The 18,893-nt window shown below is 34.1% G+C and overlaps 2 protein-coding genes across 3 annotated transcripts; one reads left to right on the top strand and one right to left on the bottom strand.

Annotated features, from left to right (window-relative positions):
* Positions 1 to 197: 197 nt before the first annotated feature.
* LOC110777206 (peptidyl-prolyl cis-trans isomerase FKBP17-1, chloroplastic) lies at positions 198 to 2,793 on the bottom strand. Of its 2 annotated transcripts, none has more exons than XM_056829160.1 (4): positions 2,371 to 2,793; positions 1,585 to 1,711; positions 1,349 to 1,455; positions 198 to 483 (listed from the first exon to the last, which is right to left on the bottom strand). In XM_056829160.1, the coding sequence occupies exons 1-4, from the start codon at positions 2,704 to 2,706 to the stop codon at positions 364 to 366; spliced, it is 690 nt and encodes a 229-aa protein (XP_056685138.1). In that variant the 5' UTR covers positions 2,707 to 2,793; the 3' UTR covers positions 198 to 363. The 2 variants fall into 2 exon arrangements, with proteins under 2 accessions (XP_056685138.1, XP_021837511.2); XM_021981819.2 differs by having other exon boundaries at positions 1,349 to 1,465; positions 1,589 to 1,711; positions 2,371 to 2,784.
* Positions 2,794 to 4,171: 1,378 nt separating this feature from the next.
* On the top strand, positions 4,172 to 16,840 carry LOC110775865 (B3 domain-containing transcription factor VRN1). Its single transcript, XM_056828722.1, has 7 exons — positions 4,172 to 4,518; positions 7,009 to 7,426; positions 8,411 to 8,535; positions 14,186 to 14,651; positions 15,258 to 15,539; positions 15,804 to 15,934; positions 16,398 to 16,840. Exons 1-7 carry the CDS (start codon positions 4,408 to 4,410, stop codon positions 16,671 to 16,673), a joined length of 1,809 nt encoding a protein of 602 aa, XP_056684700.1. The 5' UTR covers positions 4,172 to 4,407; the 3' UTR covers positions 16,674 to 16,840.
* The last annotated feature ends 2,053 nt before the right edge of the window (positions 16,841 to 18,893 follow it).

Here is an 18,893-nt window from a genome sequence, read left to right as displayed (position 1 = left end):
AATCCGACCTGATGACCTGTTTTGACAACTCTTGTCTCAACGGGGAAGTGTGAAAAGTGTGTATGAGCTTATTCATTTCGTTGAAACCATGAGTGATCTATCGTGCAACATTGAACGAGTATACTATTGCATAAATTGATATTATAAATTTATACAATGAGACGATTAGAATAACAGTAGATTCAAATCACCAAAAGTATGTTATAGTAGTACTATTTCAAATCTTTTTCTAGTCCCCGGACGGCTAGTTGAGGCAAGCGATTAGATTGCATCTCACTATATATACAAAATTGGAGTATGAAAAATTTACTAGCAATAATTACAAGATTTAATATACATGAAATTCAAATCTCTGTATCTAATCTAATGCTTGACATTAACAAGTTCAACATCGAATATAACAGTTCCTAATGTCGAACCTTCTCCATTGGCAAGACGTGTAGGGTTGAAGATTGTAGTGAACAATCGTTGTCTGTCAAAGAACTGCATTGTATAGTCACAAACAAAATTAAATCATCAATACTTGCTTGTAATTTCACAAGTGTCACATTAATTACTGGCCTGATCTTTTAAAACTACTTACGAGTACTGATTAGCTAGGGTTGTTAATGAGCCGAGCCGGAGCCAAGATAGAGCTAATGTTCGGCTTTACTCGAAGCTCGTCGAGCCTGGGAAATTGCCCATGAACTCGAGCTCGGTTTGGGTCAAAGCTCGATAGGCTCGGTCGATACTCAATCATCAAATACCAATTAGGAAATATGTAATCAAAATTTCTATGTTTTTTATGTTTGAACAAAAATTTCATTAAAATTCATTTATCAAAAAAAGTTTACATTATAAAATTTAAAGTATTAAAAAAGAAATCGAGCGTGTTCACGAGCTTTTGAATTGAGCCATGGATAGCTCAGACTTGGCTCGTTAATTGAGCCTGCTCGAGCCGAACTTTGACCGAGATTTTTCTGAGTCGAGCATTGAGTAGTTCACGTCCCTATACAAGAAAGAAACCACAATTTTGGATCGAAGGATTCTTCTCAAAATAGTCCCAAGTTTAAATTTTGTAGTGCTTGTACATATATAGGTCCTTCGTAGAATCCTAGCTAGTCCAAATGTACTATTATATACGTAGTATTAAAAAATTAAATAACATTCGAGACTATTTTGAGATGATATCCCCTCGATATTAATCCTCAATAATCCAATAATGCGCGTACATAGTTAAATGTTCGTAATCACGGGTATGTATTTTGACATATATAACAACTAGAATTGATTATTTTATTTTTTGATCCAAGAATAAATAGTTAAAAAGAACTAGAAATTGAATTAAAATTAGATTATTATGACATACATTAGGTGGTAAAGGTTCTTGAGTTGTGTTCTGATATCCTTGAGATGGTGGAATGACTACTCTTCTAATGCCACCAACTTTCATTGATTTAACTGCTGCTTCAATCCCTGAAATTACCTAGTAAATTAAATATATAGTAACATAATTAGCTACCCATTTAAATTTCTTAATTTATATTTTAAACGTACTTAATTGACATAATTTTGAAATAGATTATATAAAGCAAAATTACGTACGTACTTTGTTGGAGCCAAGAGTGAAGATGAAAGGAATTGGTTCACCAGTTGAATCTTTGTGATCATATGTTGAATCGAAACGCCACCCTTGCTTTGCTGCTAATCTTCCATAATAATGTATTGCTACCTTCTTATTTTAATCCCCATACCAAATTAAGTTCAATAGTTAAGTCACATGCCATAACATAAAATAAGAGGGAGAATATGAAAATCGCGAATAGATAAAGATAGCTCTGGGCCGGGCCGGGCTGATGCACAACACGGCCCAACGCAAGCATAGAAAAAACGCGGCTCGACACGAGCATAAAGTCGGGGTTGTGAGCTGGGCTCCGACCGCATTGTTTTTGATAAAAGCATGACAAGAAACGACACGATAAAACACATTAAATTGAGTGAAATTAGCTAGCTTTGAGGGCACGTGGACTTGGGAGTTGGGACATGCATGAGCCATCCTTTTTAAAATTTCCAACCCGATACAAAAAAAAAATCGACTTGCCGCTGGTCGGGCCCATTCAGATCCAAGACACTTGGACTCGACATGAAGCCTGACCCAAACCATAACCATTTTTACCTATACGCGGCCAAAACTACTTTTTGATATGTCGTCCCAAAATAATATGCCACTTATAAATGAACCCCTTATCAAATATAACCAATTACATTATTATGTAGCAACAAATAAATTTTCAAAAAGTATTATGTAGTTACAAATAAATTTTCAATAAATTAAAATATCGAGATAAGTTCGATAAATATAAGTTTAACAGAACAGAGCCTGAGTCGAACCTGGTCGCCATCGACAGGGGTTGAACCGGACCCAACGCGGAGGTCTAAGGCCTTAACACCACCGGAATCCGGGAGGTCGTAGAATTTACGGATTGCATCAGTTGAAGCATTAGGAGTTAAGGATAAGGAAGCAGAAGAAAATGAGAAAAAAGTAGTTGGAGAAACGGTTGAAATTATGATACAAGTTGATAGCAACAATCTTCTACTTTTACTACTTGTTGATAATGAAGAAGAAGAAGAAGTAATGGTGATCTTTCTTGATTGATTTGATTGTTGAGATAATGGAGAGGAATGAAGGGTAGGATGGCAAGGTACATGGAAGGATAACATAGTCATGAATAATCTCCTTTTTAATTTATCTTTTTGTTTTTTTAAATGAAAGGACAAGAATTCATCTAATTAAAAAGTTTGGGCTATATGTAATAATATGCCTCTTGTACATTTGTATGTGTTGTGTCAACCACTTGATCATGGGTGAGAAAATCTAGACCTTTAGAAATTACAAGTACACAAATCCTTTAATACTAACTTAAGCTGCTACGTTATTAAACACTTATAAATTTTTATAAGTACTTTAAATTAGTCGAAACGTTATTCGCGATGTTAAATGCATGTTACCGTCGAACACGCCCGAAGTATTAATAAACTCTTGATGAATGATGACTTAGGCTCTATCATGTTCGACCTACTTTGACTTATTTCAAATAAAATAAGTTTAAAAAAGTCTAGTTAAGTTCAGATAAACTTAAAAGTGAATGAACTTACTTTAATAGATACTTAGAAATATTAACAGTCAAATTTATGCGTCGACAAACGTGAAAATCAAAGTGATGCAACTATTTCTAAACGGATGAAGTATTTGCATGTCATGCACATATCTACACCAATCAATTCTGTACCGGTCACTCTCTGTCACGGTGCCACCTGCCACTCTACAATCTAACGTCTAAACCCACACTTTTTTTCTGGCCAGGTCGGGTCGGGTCGAGTCGGGCCAACATACCGGTCTATAGTTATTCAGGTCTAATACAAAGTACTCCCTCCGTCCCTTAATACTCGCACCGGTTTGACCGGTGCGGAGTTTAAGACATTTGAATTGACTTATTAATTTAATGGGTGTTACTCCATCCGAACCTAAATGTTATTCCCGTTTATCATTTTGCGCGGTTATTAAGGAAAAAGAAACATTATAAGATTAACTATTATTAATGTAGTTTTATGAGGAATTGTTGCTTTTTTATTCCATTTTCACAAGAAAACAAAATACTTGAACCAATAGAATTTAAGGAATAAAAATGTCAACTCATTAATCCACCCAAACTTAAGCCAACCAATGAGACTACAAAGTTTTTTATTGATAAACCAATAGAATTACAAAGTTAAAATTACAAGGAAGGGATTAAAAAGGAAATAAAAGAAATGAGAAGATTATTTTGGGACACTAAAAAAGGAAACGGGAATAACATTTAGATTCGGAGGGAGTAGTTGATAGTGGGGTATTTTTTTAATATAGTTAGTGGGAAATGTGTAAGGGTTGGAAGTGGTGAGTGGGGGATGATGATTTTTAAATGATTTTTTGTAGGGAGTAGGGTGTAGGTGGGGTAATAGGTAAGTGTGAGAAATAATATAATATTGGTAAAGATTTCCATTTATAGAAGCGGTGCAAGTATTAAAGGACGGTCAAAAAAGGAAAGCGGTGCGAGTATTAAGAGACGGAGGGAGTACATCATAGTAGATGTGTCAAAATCAGTTCATATTTTCTAGGCAAGTTGATAAGATTCAATGTTAAAGTCTCAATCGGTGAAACCCTTTTCTAAAACCCTACTAGTAACTAAATCACTTTAGTTAGTAGTCATTCTTTTTCACTCAATTCCATCTATATCAGTCACACTCCTACTTATTTCCTCAAAAAACTACACATTTTTTTTATGGTGTATTAAAAAACTACACAATTATGGCACCTTCCTATTTAATTCAAACTTAAACTTCTTTTCATTTTTATTTTTTGCATTTATAGTTTCTCTCACTAGATCTTTCATGGAGGCAAATCGAGCAATGAAACCCAGAAGAATTGAAGAAAGCAGTAAAAAAAGCCCTACAATCTTCTATAAATTGATGGTTTCACCTTGTCAACAATCTAAGAAACTGGTAATTTTTCCCATTCTTTTCTTTTACAAGTTTTTTTTTTACCATTACTGAATCTTAATTCGTAGTTTTTTTTGTTCATCAAATTTTTTGTTACGGAATTTCCTAGAAAAAAGGATGAATTATTGAACTTGGCAAGGTAATTTATGAATTTCATGCTTTCTATTTGTTTAATTTCATGATTTGCTCATTTTCTTTGATTAAAATTAAAGTGAAAGGGTTGGGTATATTGTGTTCCTTTTTTTCTTGACAACAATTTATTGTGTTCCTGCTTTCTGTTTTTGATGGCTTTATATATCTAAGCTGAGTTGGGCCTACTATTTGGGCTTTGACTTGGGGCTTTAGTGCTTTATTAGTGTGTGGATTGGATAATTAACGTTAATCTATGTTAATTTTAATCAATATTTAAGGATAATGTCAAATGACATTTTTGATAAATGTCAATTCCTTTTCCTGTAAATAACGGTTACAGGAGATAAATGTTGATCAGTTTTGAAATGTCTCAAAAAAAAAAAAAACAAAAAAATAATCTAAATCAACATGTTAAGTGGAGCATAGAAATTTATTGTACTCCCTCCGTCCCTTAATACTCGCACCGGTTTGACCGGTGCTAAGTTTAAGACATTTGAATTGACTTATTAATTTAATGGGTGTTAGTTGATAGTGGTGTGTTTTTTAATATAGTTAGTGGGAAATGTGTAAGAGGTGGAGAGTGGTGAGGTGGGATGTGAATTTTTAATGATTTTTTGTAGGGAATATGGGTGTTGGTGGGGTTAGTAAGTAAGTGTGAGAAATAATATAATATTGGTATATATTTTCTTTTGTAGAAGCGGTGCAAGTATTAAGGGACGACCCGAAAAGGAAAGCGGTGCAAGTATTAAGGGACGGAGGGAGTATTTCTGTTCTACAGATTAAGTATTCCCGGAAGCTATTGTAAGTTTAAGATTAAAAAAAAATAAAAAAATAAATCAACATGTTATGTGGAGCACATGTGAGTTGTCCACATTAGAGAAAGATGAGAGAAAATAACAATTAATAAGTTTACGAAAAGTATGTTAAAACCCACCCACATGGCCACATATGACTTATCCACATTAGAGAAAGATGAGAGAAAATATCAATTTATAAGTTTGAGGAGTTACTCCCGTTATTGTCAATTGGTTTTAAGTTTCGTTCTATTCGACTTACTTTGTGAACTTGAAAAAAAAACTATTTGTTTGTGAAAATGTATAAAAAACAAAACTTATTTTTTTAAAACTTAACTGAATTTATTTTATCTGAAATAAATCAAAATACGTGGAACAAAACAGAGCCTTAGAGTGGTTCTATACCTCTGCATTTATTAAACTTATCAAAAATTTATTTTAGTTATAAACTAGTGTATTGCCCGAGCGATGCATCGGGTTGCTACTTTGAATAATATATGTATGTTTGACTATTTTTTGACAAAAAACTTGCGTAAAAGAAAATTGTTTTTATGTGTCGCAAATGGAAAAAAAAAATCAAAAACCAAAAAATTACGTATAGCTGGTAAGTTATTTCTTTAACAAACTTTAAAGTGTCTTGTATAATTATAGCATCGTGAAGATTAGTAAAATTAATCACTCATCTTTTAAGTTAAGTACTAGTGTGTAGCCCGGGCGTTGCCCGGGGTTTTGACTTTTATTCGGGTCTTTTTTTTTAATTATGTGCATGTAGAGATGGTGTCATCATCAAATTACGGTGGTAACTTAAGATTAGTGGCCGATCAACAACCTCCCAGATCTAAAACCCCACATCCAAAAATCTAAACAAAGTCGGATCCTTTTCTTCAAAGTAATAACTGTACATTAATAAATTAAATAGTCATTCCCTTTTTTGCATTCACTTTTAATTCAATGTATTGTTTATTGTAAAAATAATATATTTGCTTATATAGAAAGATATTACATAAGTTGTAGTTGGTTAAGATGGTAAGAAGTGTAACTTTTAACATAAAGGTCTTGTGTTCGATCCTTATTAGATGTTTTTTGGTTGTAATGAAATGTCATGATGCTAATTAGTGGTGACGTGGCGTAATAAGGAGAGGTCTACGTGACACGTATACGTTCTTCAAAACGCATTTTAATATATTAGTATAGATATTTATGTAGAGTAATAAAGCACAACAAATATTTAGCTAAGTTGGTAAGACTTATAATTTATATACTTGTTGGCCACAAATTCAAATATTTGTATTAACACGTTTTTTTTGTAATGATACTTGCTAAATATGTGACGTGGCATAATTATAGTGCTAAAACAGGGTGTCACGTGACACGCATACTTTGCTATAAACGCTTTTTAATATATTTAACCTATCTAAAATACATTAAACATAAACAGCGCTTTAGTGGAACCTCCACTGGACTTATAAGTGGACCCAACTATATTCTTTCTTATTGGGCTACAAGGCCCATTTCATATTTCTAATTTAGAAATACTAATTCATCAAAGCATTCATGTTTTTGACAGAGAATTCCGAAGAAATTCACAAAGGCACACCGCAATGAACTCTGTAGTCAATCCATCTTAACCGTTTCCAATGGTGAAACTTGGAAAGTGAAGTTTATCAAAGAGGACAATGAGCTATCTTTTAGTAATGGTTGGAAGGATTTTGTGGAGTATTTCTCCATAAGTTTTGGTTACTTTCTTTTGTTCGAATATAAAGGCAATTCCAACTTCAAAGTTAATATATTTGACTTAACTGGTTTTGAGATATCATACCCGTGTAAGAAACCCGAAATGCTGATTACGCCTTCAAGTAGCTCGAAAACGGGTTATGGTGAAGTGATGCAACTAAGTAGTGAAGACGAGGATTGTGTTGGTGATGGTGATGGTGATGGTGATGGTGAAGAAGAGATGGATAATGCTAGAGAATGCAATATACTTGGTAAGTAGATTTGTTAATTTAGATGTAGTGGGGCCAACGGCAGATACATGTAAAGATTAGGGGTGAAAGTTTGGTAAGAAAAAAACCGAAAACCGAACCGAACCGAAGAAGAATTTTGGTTCGGTTTTTTTCTATTCGGTTCGGTTTGGACTGAGATTTTTTTTAAAAATTTGGTTTTATGGTTTGGATTGGACTGAAAAGCCTAAAATCGAATAAATCGAACTTGGCTAAAAAGTATAATAAGGGTCCAAAAATTGGCTAAAAACAGGTATAATATAGGCCAAAAACAGGCCCAAATGAAAAGCCCATGAAAATTTGGTTTTATAGTTTGGATTTGACTGAAAATTAAAAATTCGGTTTGGTTTGGATTGGATTAAAAGGTTATTTTGTTTGGATTTGGTGTCAAAAAATGAAAACCGAATTAGTTCGGTTTGGATTCGCTTTGGGCCTTTATCCAAACCGAAAACCGAACTTTCACCCCTAGTAAAGATGGTTGTGGGTCAGGCTTCAGGGCTGTGAGCCTGGGGCCGGTCCCACTCAAAAACCACAGAAAAACCCCTAAATTTAATGTCTTTTGTCGTATTTTTTTCCAAAAAAATGCAGCCCAGGCCCTAGACTGGACCCACGACTTCTTGCCTGTGTCGTGTAGTGTGTTTTTCGTGCCCGCGTTGGGCCGGACTTTTCCTTGTCGGGCCGGGTTGGGCCGGACTTTTTCTTATCGGGCCAGGTTGGGCCCCAAGATGGCCCGACCAACAACCATATTTAGATACAAATACTTGGGGGGTTAAGTGGGGTCAACCAAACAAAGTACTACTTTTAGTTAATTTTTTCATTTATTTGTTTAAAAATACTTAATTTCAGTTTATTTATTTATTAATATTTAAGTAGTGACCATACACTTTCTGAATTCGCCACTGATTTTTGATACATTTTAGCGCTTCTTAAAACCGGGTTCTATTTACCTTATTTAGTCGATTTTTACAGGGTATCCTCAATGGTTAAAGAAGTGCAAGGGCCTAATCAACAGTTTAACTGCTGCTGGAATTTCATTGCCCAAAAAACCTTTCTTTGTTGCGTCTGTGAAGCTATATAATCTGGAAGGTTACTTGGTGAGTTTTCCACTGATTTCAATTGTTGTTATGTAATGTACTTGGTAAGATGACATGTGTATAATAGGTGTCAGGTTCAAATTCCCCCACCCCCATTTGTAATTCACAAATTCTTATTTATGAGTGGTGTACGATATTTATTTTGCACCGGAGTAAAAATTAACTCAAAACAATTAAAACTTACACTTATATATGTAAAAGTTATCTCTTTAAACAATTTCTTCAAAATTACTATAATGTATAAAATTAGTCATTTAACCCTCTAAAATGTTTATCCATCAATTTTTCATATATTAATAAAAATTAATCAAAACATATTAAAAGTTTTTAAAAAAAGGTAAAAGTTATAAAAAAAAAAACTGGATAAAAGTTATGATGGTGTACAATAAATTTATGATACACCTTGTGTATGCAAGACCTTTTGTTTGTAATTTATATTGTTTTTTTGACTCATTCACACTGAAAAAAGATGATATGAAAACCGATTTGTTGTTTTTCGGAACAGAACATTCCTTTACACTTTGGTCGATCGCACATCAAATGTGAAGTAATGGAAAAGAAACAGGTTATGCTTGAGGCATATGATGGAACACAATGGGAAGTTTATTGTGCTAGAGACCGTATAAAGTTTAGTTTTCGTCAAGGGTGGATCGACTTTGCGTACCAAATTGGTTTGGAAGTTGGAGATATATGTGTCTTCGAGGTAACGGGTGTGAAGAAGAATAATTATAATGTGATTAAAGTTCATGTGGTTAAGAAGTCATTAATCGAGCCTTCTTCTTCCTTTTAATCTATTTGTACTTCTATTAGGTACTTACTAATGACTAATATGATGGTGTAATATTTGTTGGTAGACCTGTCAAACGGGTCGGTCGGTTCGGGTTGTAAAAATTTACTTTCGGGTTCGGGTTAAATCGGATCGGTCACTTTCGGATTCGGGTTTGCAAATGCTTGTTCAAGACCCAGAACTTTCGGGTTCGGGTTGACCCAACGGGTTGAGAGATTTTAAAACGCGCATTAATATTTTCATTAATTTAGGTTATAAAAATACAAAATATTGGGACAAATTAACAAATTTTCCTAAGAAAGTTTATATTTAGTCAAATTCAACCATAAAATGGCGTATAATTCAAATTAAAATCATATTACACACAACAATAGTAAAAACAACGTGTCTATTATGCTTAAATTTTTCTCATAATCTCATTTATTACTATAAATATAATGATTTTCAATCGGTCGGGTCCAAAACGGGTTCGGTCGGGTTTTGACCCATTCCTTTTCGGGTTGCTCGAGTTCGGATAAAATCGGGTTACGGGTCACAAAATCTTGTTCAGGACCCAGTATTTTCGTGTCGGGTTCGGGTCGGTTTTCGGATCGGGTCGATTTTTTACAGCTCTATTTGTTGGTCTAAGGGTTGAGTTTTCTTATTACATGCATGATGTGTACCGTAAAATAAAAAGAGCATTACGTTGGCCGGATACATCACTGGGCTAAAACCTTATTGGTAGGAATATTCTGAAAATGCACATTAATTAATCCAACAACCTACAATAACATTTACTTTAAAAGTTTTAATATATAGTAAAATAAATCTAATTAAAGTTAGCCCGTAACATGTAAATAGCACAAAGTCAAACTGTAACACTTGAAAAAAGAAAAAGAAAAAAAGAGGTGTATCAAATTAAAAGAACTACTCGTAGTAAGCAGTTTGGTGCCTAGAATATGATTTGCCTAAACTACCCATGTTCATTTAATGATATAAATTGTTAAAAACCAAACTGATAAACAAAGTCAAAGACAAATTCAATCACTAATTAGCAATTACTCCCTCCGTTCCAAAATGTTTGTTACGTTTGGACTTTTGCACGTTTATTAACGTATAATAAAGATTCTTTTGGTTTTTTATTAAAAAAAATAAACCAAGTAAAACCCCAATCCACTAATAATTACAACAACCAATAAAATTGTTTTATTTATCAAAATGAACCAATAATGGAAAAGCACAAAGATTGCTAACTTAACATACTTGGGAAATTGTAAAGAAATTTAATGAATTGAAAAAATTGGACCAATTAAAATTAAAAGTTGGCACAAAAAATAATATTATAATAAGTTTATAAAAGGAAAGATTCCCCAATGTAACAAACATTTTGAAACAACCTAAAAGGAATACGTAACAAACATTTTGGAACGGAGGGAGTACAAAAAATTGCCCCAATTAAATTAATCAAAATTAATTTAACGTACGTTACAAGTCTTACAAGGTTACAACCATGAACAAATTAAATCAGTGACAAAATTGTTAATCAATCAAAATTCAAATTTACAACCATAAGTAAGTTCAAGTAAAATTTTACTCATAATTTAAACAAGTTCATATTTATCGTAATTAATCCATTTGTGTCACTATATTACTCATTGAGGGGGAACTATGAAGGCCAGACGAATTGGAGAAAAGGGTAAAAGAAGGGTCGGAAATGTGGAGAGTCATCCTACTTTTTTCTATAAATTGATCCTTTCTCCTTCTTCACAATCAAATAAGCTGGTAATTTTCCCATTTATTTCGTTTTAATACAATTAATTAACTTACAAATTTCATTCTTTTATGGATTATGAAATGATCCATAGTTTTCATAAAGAAAATGATAGATTCATGTGGGTAGCTAGTGCCCATAATGGGCCAAGGAAAAGTCGTGTCATGTCGGGCTCGTGCCTCTCCTTGCCCCGTTGTCGTATTGGATCGTATCGTGTCGTGTTAGCGGACTCCTTTTACTAATTTAAAGATTTTTGTTAATCGCTTAATAAATAATCATGCCAACGTGCGGCTGACACGTCATGCTCTTGCCAAATTTCTGAAATGATATTCTCATCGTAGGTTTATGTTAGTTTTCTAATGTGATTAGAGTTGGTCGGGCACGTGCCAAGCCCTGTGAATCTCGTGCCAAGCCCCGTCAAAAAAAAAAAAAAAAATAGCTAAGCACTGAAAATAATTAGTTAAACAATGAAACTAATTAATTAAACATTAAAATTAATTAATTAAGAAATGAAATTAATTAGTTAAACCATCAAAATTGTTTTCCGATAAGACTGTCTTACGCAAAAGTTGCCGTAAATTATAAGATCACGTATATACTACGAACCTCAAGTCTTATATGAGACCAGCCACACCATCAACTTGATGGTGTGACATGTTCACACTTATAAATAAACCCAACGCGTTTAAAGGCATAAAACAAAGTAACATCGACATAGAAAATAAAGTAACATGAGTATAGAAAATAAAGTAACATCAACATAGAAAATAAAGTAACATCAGTATATACACAGAAACTCTAACATGAAATTGAAGAAAACGCAATAAAACAAAAAAAGTAACCGCGAATACATGGTATAAGTAACATCAGCATACAAATTCAAGTAACACCAGTTTATACAAGAAACCTATGACATGAAAATGAAGAAAATGCAATAACTAAAAGTAACGTCAGCATAAAAGGTCAAGTAACACCAGTCTATAAAAGGAACCTCGAACATGAAATTCAAGAAAATAACAGCGAATACAACGTACAAGTAACATCATCATAGAAAGTCAAGTAACACTAGTCTATACAAGGAACCTCTTACATGAAACTGCAATCAAATAAGAAAAATAACGACGAATACAATGTATAAGTAACACCAACATAGAGTATCAAGTAACACTCGTCTATATAAGCAACCTCTAACATGAAATTCAAGAAACTGCAGTAAAACAAAAAAAGTAACGGCGAATACAATGTATAAGTAACACCAGCATAGAAGTCAACACTCATCTATAACGTTCTCCATATTAGTTGCGCGCGTCACACCATTAAGTTGATGCTGTGACTGGTCACACATGAGACGCACTGTACTAGGAAAGGTAAAGATTAAAATGGGATGGAAGTATGCCAAATTCCGGGGACAAGATGAAATTTCCGGAGTATCAGCCGACCAATCAGCTCAATAAAATGAGTACTCCGTAACGTCTAATCATATTAAACTTTTGAAAAAAAATATGGATTGAAAAGCACAGCGTTTGATGAACTTCATGTTGCTTGGAAGAAAACGGTAAACTATGAACCTCAATTACCCCATCAAACAACAACAAAAACAACTTCATGCTAATTTTAGAGAGAGAAAACCTTTCTACTGCTTCTTCAAGTTGTTTCTCTCTCCTATTTCACAGTCTATCAAATTGGTAAGATTTTTTTAATTTTTCTTTTTTTAATTCTAGCAATCACTTAATTCTGCAAGATTAGTTCTTTTAATTGCGTGTATCAATGTTTGTCATATGGCTAATCATGAAATTTTTGATAAATAATGCTCAATTTATTTGATTAGATTAGATTTAATTAGAATAGATTCTAATGTGGTTAGTGGTTAGAGGTTAGAATTTACGGAGTAGTGTTTTGCTACTTGTTTTTTTTGCAGGTAAAATAAGTTCCATTAATAAAATATCCATTTTGCTACTTGTTAGTTGTGACATTATTAATTCAAATTATACTAATAATTATGATCAGTATTATCTATTATACGGAGTATATGTGTTTACTAGTATGTGATAACTGATAAAAACCTCTGCTTTTGATTCTAGGTGTTGTAAAATTGATTTGTAAGAGTAATTCTAGGGTTTTAAAGCTTTGATCGTAGTTTATTTGAGATTTTAATTTAGCCCTTTTGACAACTGATTGTGATTATTGTGAAGTTGTTAATTTGCACTTTCTTGGTTTTGTGGAATTTTTGTGGAATTGTTGGTTGTGAACTTGTGATTATTGTGAACTAAGTTGTTAATTTTCATTTTGTTGCTTTTCTTGGTTTTGTGGAATTGTTGAGAATGTGGCGGATCTTGAACCGTTTAGGTATGGGCTAGTAGAAAAGTTAAGCCATATAGTATGGGATATAAGCAATTATGCTCAAATTTTAGGGGTCGGAACTAAAATTACACTACAAAATTTTCTGCAGGGGGCTATATAGTGAAGGTTCGACATTGAGTACAAAACACACACTTAGCTGTTGTTTGGTTGACATGAAATACCACGGGAAATTTAACTTCCTAAGAAGTTAAAGGTTGTGTGTTGTTTGGTTTGCAAAAATGTAGGAAGTGACATGAAATACCACGGGAAATTTAACTTCCTAAGAAGTTAAAGGTTGTGTGTTGTTTGGTTTGCAAAAATGTAGGAAGTTAGAATTCCTAGTAACTTCCACTTCCCACAAAATGGAGGAAGTTGCTTATCTATGTCCCATATTCAACCAAATGTGAATACATGGGGAAAATCTTATTCCTAAGAACTTTTACTTCCTACAGTCAACCAAACGTTACTTTAGAATATTTCCGTACATGACCTTTGTTGTTGTTGATCATGTAATACTTGATTTCCTTTGTATTTGGTTACCTTTTGGCTCCTTGATCAAATGGGGAAAGAAATCTTGTTTTCCTTTAGTATTTGTTTCTTAAGCAATCAATTTAGTATATTTATCTTGTTTGTAATTTTGTTTTGTACATTTGTCAATTATGTTTATATAAGGATGCATAGTTTGCAAGTGTGCAACTCCATGTTTTAGTTGGCCAAAACAAACAGGCCTTCCTAAAATCTCTTTTGCACTCATTTTTTCGGTGTTTTCACAGAGAATTCCGGAGAAGTTTGTAAGGAAATTTCGCAAAGAACTCTCCACAACCTCTATCCTCAAAGTTCCGAGTGGTGAAGCTCAAAAGGTTGCAATAGTCAAAGAGGGTAACAAGCTGTGGTTTCAAAATGGTTGGCAAGAATTTGTGGAGTATTTCTCCATAAACTATGGATTCTTAATTCTGTTCAAATATGAAGGGAATTCAAATTTCAGTGTTCATATCTTCGATCCAACTGCCTGCGAGATATCTTATCAGAGACATGAACCTTTTCCTCAAGAACTTGATGATGATGATGATGATGATGATTTTGATGATGATTTTGATGATGGTGATGATGATGATGATAAGAACAGTACTGAAATCTTGCCTTCATCAGCAGTAAATCTGAGAAATTCTGATGCAGAAGTAATACAACTGGATAGTGATGATGAGGAGACAAATGATGTGAAAGAAGGCAATCTATTTGGTAAAGTAGAAAAGTCACTGAATAGTGAATGTAACAGGTTTCTGCTAGACCTGATCAACTATAGCCAGGCCGGCCCGCTGGCCCGACTGAAATATTGCGGGTTTGGGCAGCTCAAACACACAATTTTAGACCAAAACCCGAAAAGCCATTAAGCCCGTACTAAGTTTATGGGGGTTGGGCATAAGTTTTTGTGTTAAAGCCCGGCCCAAAAAAGCACGGGTTTGGGCAGCCTCAAATACACAATTTTAGACCAAAACCCGAGCCCGACCCAGAAGCCCTATTAAGCCCGTACTGTGTTTAAGGATTTGGGCATAAGTTTTTGTGTTACAGCAGCGGCCCGACCTGAAAAAGTGCGGATTTGGGCAGCCTCAAATACACAATTTTAGACCAAAACCCGAAAAGCCCGACCCGGAAAAGTGCGGATTTGGGCAGCCTCAAAAACACAATTTCACACCAAAACCCGAAAAGCCCGTACTAAGTTTTATGGGGTTTGGGCATAAGTTTTTGTGTGAAAGCCCGACCCGACCCGTTTTTTTTTTTTTAATTTTTTTTTTCACCTTTAGTTCTGCATAATGAATTGTGGCACTAAACTCTGTCTATTTGCAGGGTGTCAAAATGCTTACCAGACGGGGAAGTATAATGGGATAACGAACGTTGTGAGTACTGCTGCTGGAATTTCCTCGCCTGAAAGACCTTCCTTTGTTACTGATGTTAGGTCATATTTTGTGCACGGATTCAAAAATGACAGTAAGAAACCCGAAATCTTGCATACACCTTCAATTAGCTCGAAAACAGGTTATGTAGAAGTCATACAACCAAGTAGTGAAGATGAGGAATGTGTTGGTGATGAAGAAGAGATGGATAATACAAGAGAATGCACTCGACTTGGTAAGTGAATTTGCTAATCAACTTCGTAGTAAGTAGTAACAGGTTTTTGGCTACATTTAAGGCTTCGTTCTATTCGACTTATCTTTTTCTGAAAAAACTTATTTTGTCTATTTGTGTGTGAAAATACATGAAAATACAAGAGAATGCACTATTGCACTCTACTTGGTGATTAAATACTGAGTAGCTGGTTTTTGCTACATTTAGCGCCTCTTAACATTAATTAACACGGGGTTAGATTTACTTGATTTAGTCGAATTTTTGCAGGGTATCCTCTATGGTTGAAGAAGTACGAGGGGTTAATCAATGTTGTTACTTCTGCTGGAATAACTTTGCCGAAAAATCCATTTTTTGTTGCTGCTATGAAGGTGTATAATTTGAAAGGTGGAGCGTACTTGGTGAGCTTTTCACTGATTTTAATTGTTGTTATGTACGAGTACTAAAGACGACCGTGGGCCCGGTCGGTCCGGGCTTCGGGTCGCGTCCACGGGCCTAATGGGCCAACCCGTACCAAGCCCACTCTACATTGGCTCGGGCCAAAAATTCATAACAAGGCCATGCCCATGGGGTTGTCGGGCTGGGCCGTCGTGTCTAAGTCTTTTTTACTACATTTAGCGTGTTTTGTCGTGTCGGTCGAGTCATGTTGTGTCTTTTGGTGCTTTTTCCAAAAACATGCAGTCCAGGCCGGCCACGAGTTCGTGCTCGTGCCGGGCCGTGCGTGTTTCGTGCCCTGGCCGGGCTTTTTTCGTGCAGGGTCGGGTCCTGGGCCTGTCCGGCCCGACCCACAACAATCTTTATGTATGAGCATGCGTAATGTACTTGATACGATCGTTAGAAACTCAAACTTTCTTACTCAAACAGAACATTCCCATGGGCTTTGGTCGAGTGCACATCGAATGTGAGGCAATGCAAAGGAAACAGATCATGCTCGAGGCATCTGATGGAACGCAATGGGAAGTTGATTGTGTTAGAAATGGCAGAAAGTGCATGTTTAGTCGAAGGTGGATCATCTTTGCGCGCCAAATCGGTTTGGAAGTAGGCGATTTCTGTGTTTTCGAGCTAAAGGGTGCAAAGAAGAAGTATGTGGTGATTAAAGTTCATGTGGTTAAGAAGTTAGATATCAAGTCTTCTACTTAATTCCTTTTAATCTTATTTTTGCTCTACTAATCTTTTGTTTTACTGTATGCCATTGTCTACTAATCTTTGACAGTTCAATCTTTTGCCTTTTGTGCCTATGTAGTATGTAGTATGTATTGAGATTTGAGGATAATATCAATAATCAGAATAACTTAATTTAGTATATAGATTTTATTCTAATGTATTTACTACCATATGTAGTTCGTTGTAAACTTCTTATTTATGTGAATTATTGTCTTTGTAATATTCTTAGGTTTGTATTTTTGGTTGATTAGATATGGGGTATGAAAGATTTAAAGCACAAATTGAATCTTTGTGTACATAATTTATTTAAAATTAAAGTAAATCAATATTTAGTCATTTTTTTAAAAAAAACTTTTGGTTTGTAATACAAAAAATTATGAACGTAAAGTTCAAGTACAACAAAAGGATAGTATACATTATATCGGAAGCAAGAAAGACAATTAAGATCTTAAATAAATAACACAAAGATTTAATGTGGTTCACAACAATGTGAAAGTTACATCCAATCATCCATAGGTAGAGGAGAGGAAAGCTTTATTAATTTACTAGATTAGATCCCGTGCACGCACGATTATTTGAAAATTATTAATTGACCATCTTTTTTAACTGAAATATTTATCCCTTAAATCTATTGCGTAGTTAATAAATCTCGAACATACTCATTTTGTAATATAATATACAATTTTTGCTCTATTACGTATTATATATTTTATAGGAAAAATTACTTTAAATAATCCAACCTTTCGACGATTTCCCGTTAATTATCCAACTTTTGGATTATTATCTAATAATCCAACCTTTGCACCCCATTAACTTTTATTAAACCCGAGTGACCGGAAACCGGTAAAAAAGGTCAACTTTTTTTTTTTCCAGTTTTTTTCCCTTACCTCCTTCCTCCTAACTCCTCTACCTTCATAGTTGTTTGCTGATATATCTTCTTCTTCCCTCCCAGCTACTGCCATAATACCAGCCCACCAAAAAATCAACCCCACTCAATAAATCATATACCCGTCTCCCTGAAACACCAACCCACCCTCGAAATCCGACCTCTCTCCCCCGCCTTCATCTCATATGCGACCACCATCAACACCTTAATTAATACCATTCATGGACATCCTAACTCCACCTCCAACCAATCTCCCATCAAAACTGACTAAAAATATCGTCTCTGCCACCGCAACAGGCTGGAGAAGGCGGAGAGAGAAAATCGAAACTCCTCACACCTAAACTACCACCGACGTTTCGACTCCCTGCGCACCAATCCTTTGTGCATCCCATGCAAATTAATTAATTATACGAGTATAAAATAATTTTGGCCTTTTTTTATGTTTGTTTATACTTTTATACATGTAATATATGGTGCATGATTCGAATTCCACTTGAAATTTCATCTTTGTTGACTGTTAATTTGTAATGCTGAATTTGTAGATATTTTTTTCTTACTTTTGTTTTTTGGATTGATTTTGTGTGGTTGGTTTTGGCTTTTTTTTCTTTTCAATTCAAAATTTAAAATGAAGTGGAATTAATTCGCGTAGATGAAAGAGAAAACATTGAAGATGATGTAGATACAAAGTGTTGTTTCCTTTGTTGGTGAGGAGGAAGTCAAGAGGAAGGAAATAAAAAAAAACCAGAAAGAAGACAGAAGGAAAACAAAAGAGAAAAAAAAAAATTAAAGAAATTATACATTTTCAAAATAAAAATAAATTATGACGAATAGTCGCATGACACGTGTACAAGTTACCTGTTGAATCGGGTTGGTGACCTGTTGGGTGCAATAAAAGTTAATGGGGTGCAAAGGTTGGATTATTAGATAATAATCCAAAGGTTGGATTATTAACGGAAAATCGTAGAAAGGTTGGATTATTTAAAATAATTTTTCCTATTTTATATGTTTAATATGCTGATTTGACCAAATTAAATATTTGATATGCTTAATATGAATAAAATATTGAGTAAAAATGTTTTTTATTATTGATATGATGATTTGACTAAATATTACCAAAATTGTCTAATAATGTCATATTTAATACTCCGTAATCCTATAATTTTTTCTATTTATAAACATTTATACAAAAGGAGAGAAAATAAAAATAGAATAAAGTAAAAAAAAATTTAGGAAAGGATTTTTGGCGGGAAAAAATCGCACCAGGAATTGACCACGTGTCATTCCTGGTGTTTCTTTTAGTATATATAGTA

The sequence above is a fragment of the Spinacia oleracea genome, chromosome 5 (assembly GCF_020520425.1).
Source record: "Spinacia oleracea cultivar Varoflay chromosome 5, BTI_SOV_V1, whole genome shotgun sequence".
NCBI classification, from domain to species: Eukaryota; Viridiplantae; Streptophyta; class Magnoliopsida; order Caryophyllales; family Amaranthaceae; genus Spinacia; species Spinacia oleracea.
The sequence above is the reverse complement of the archived record's forward strand: the minus strand, read 5'-3'. Positions and strand labels throughout refer to the sequence as shown.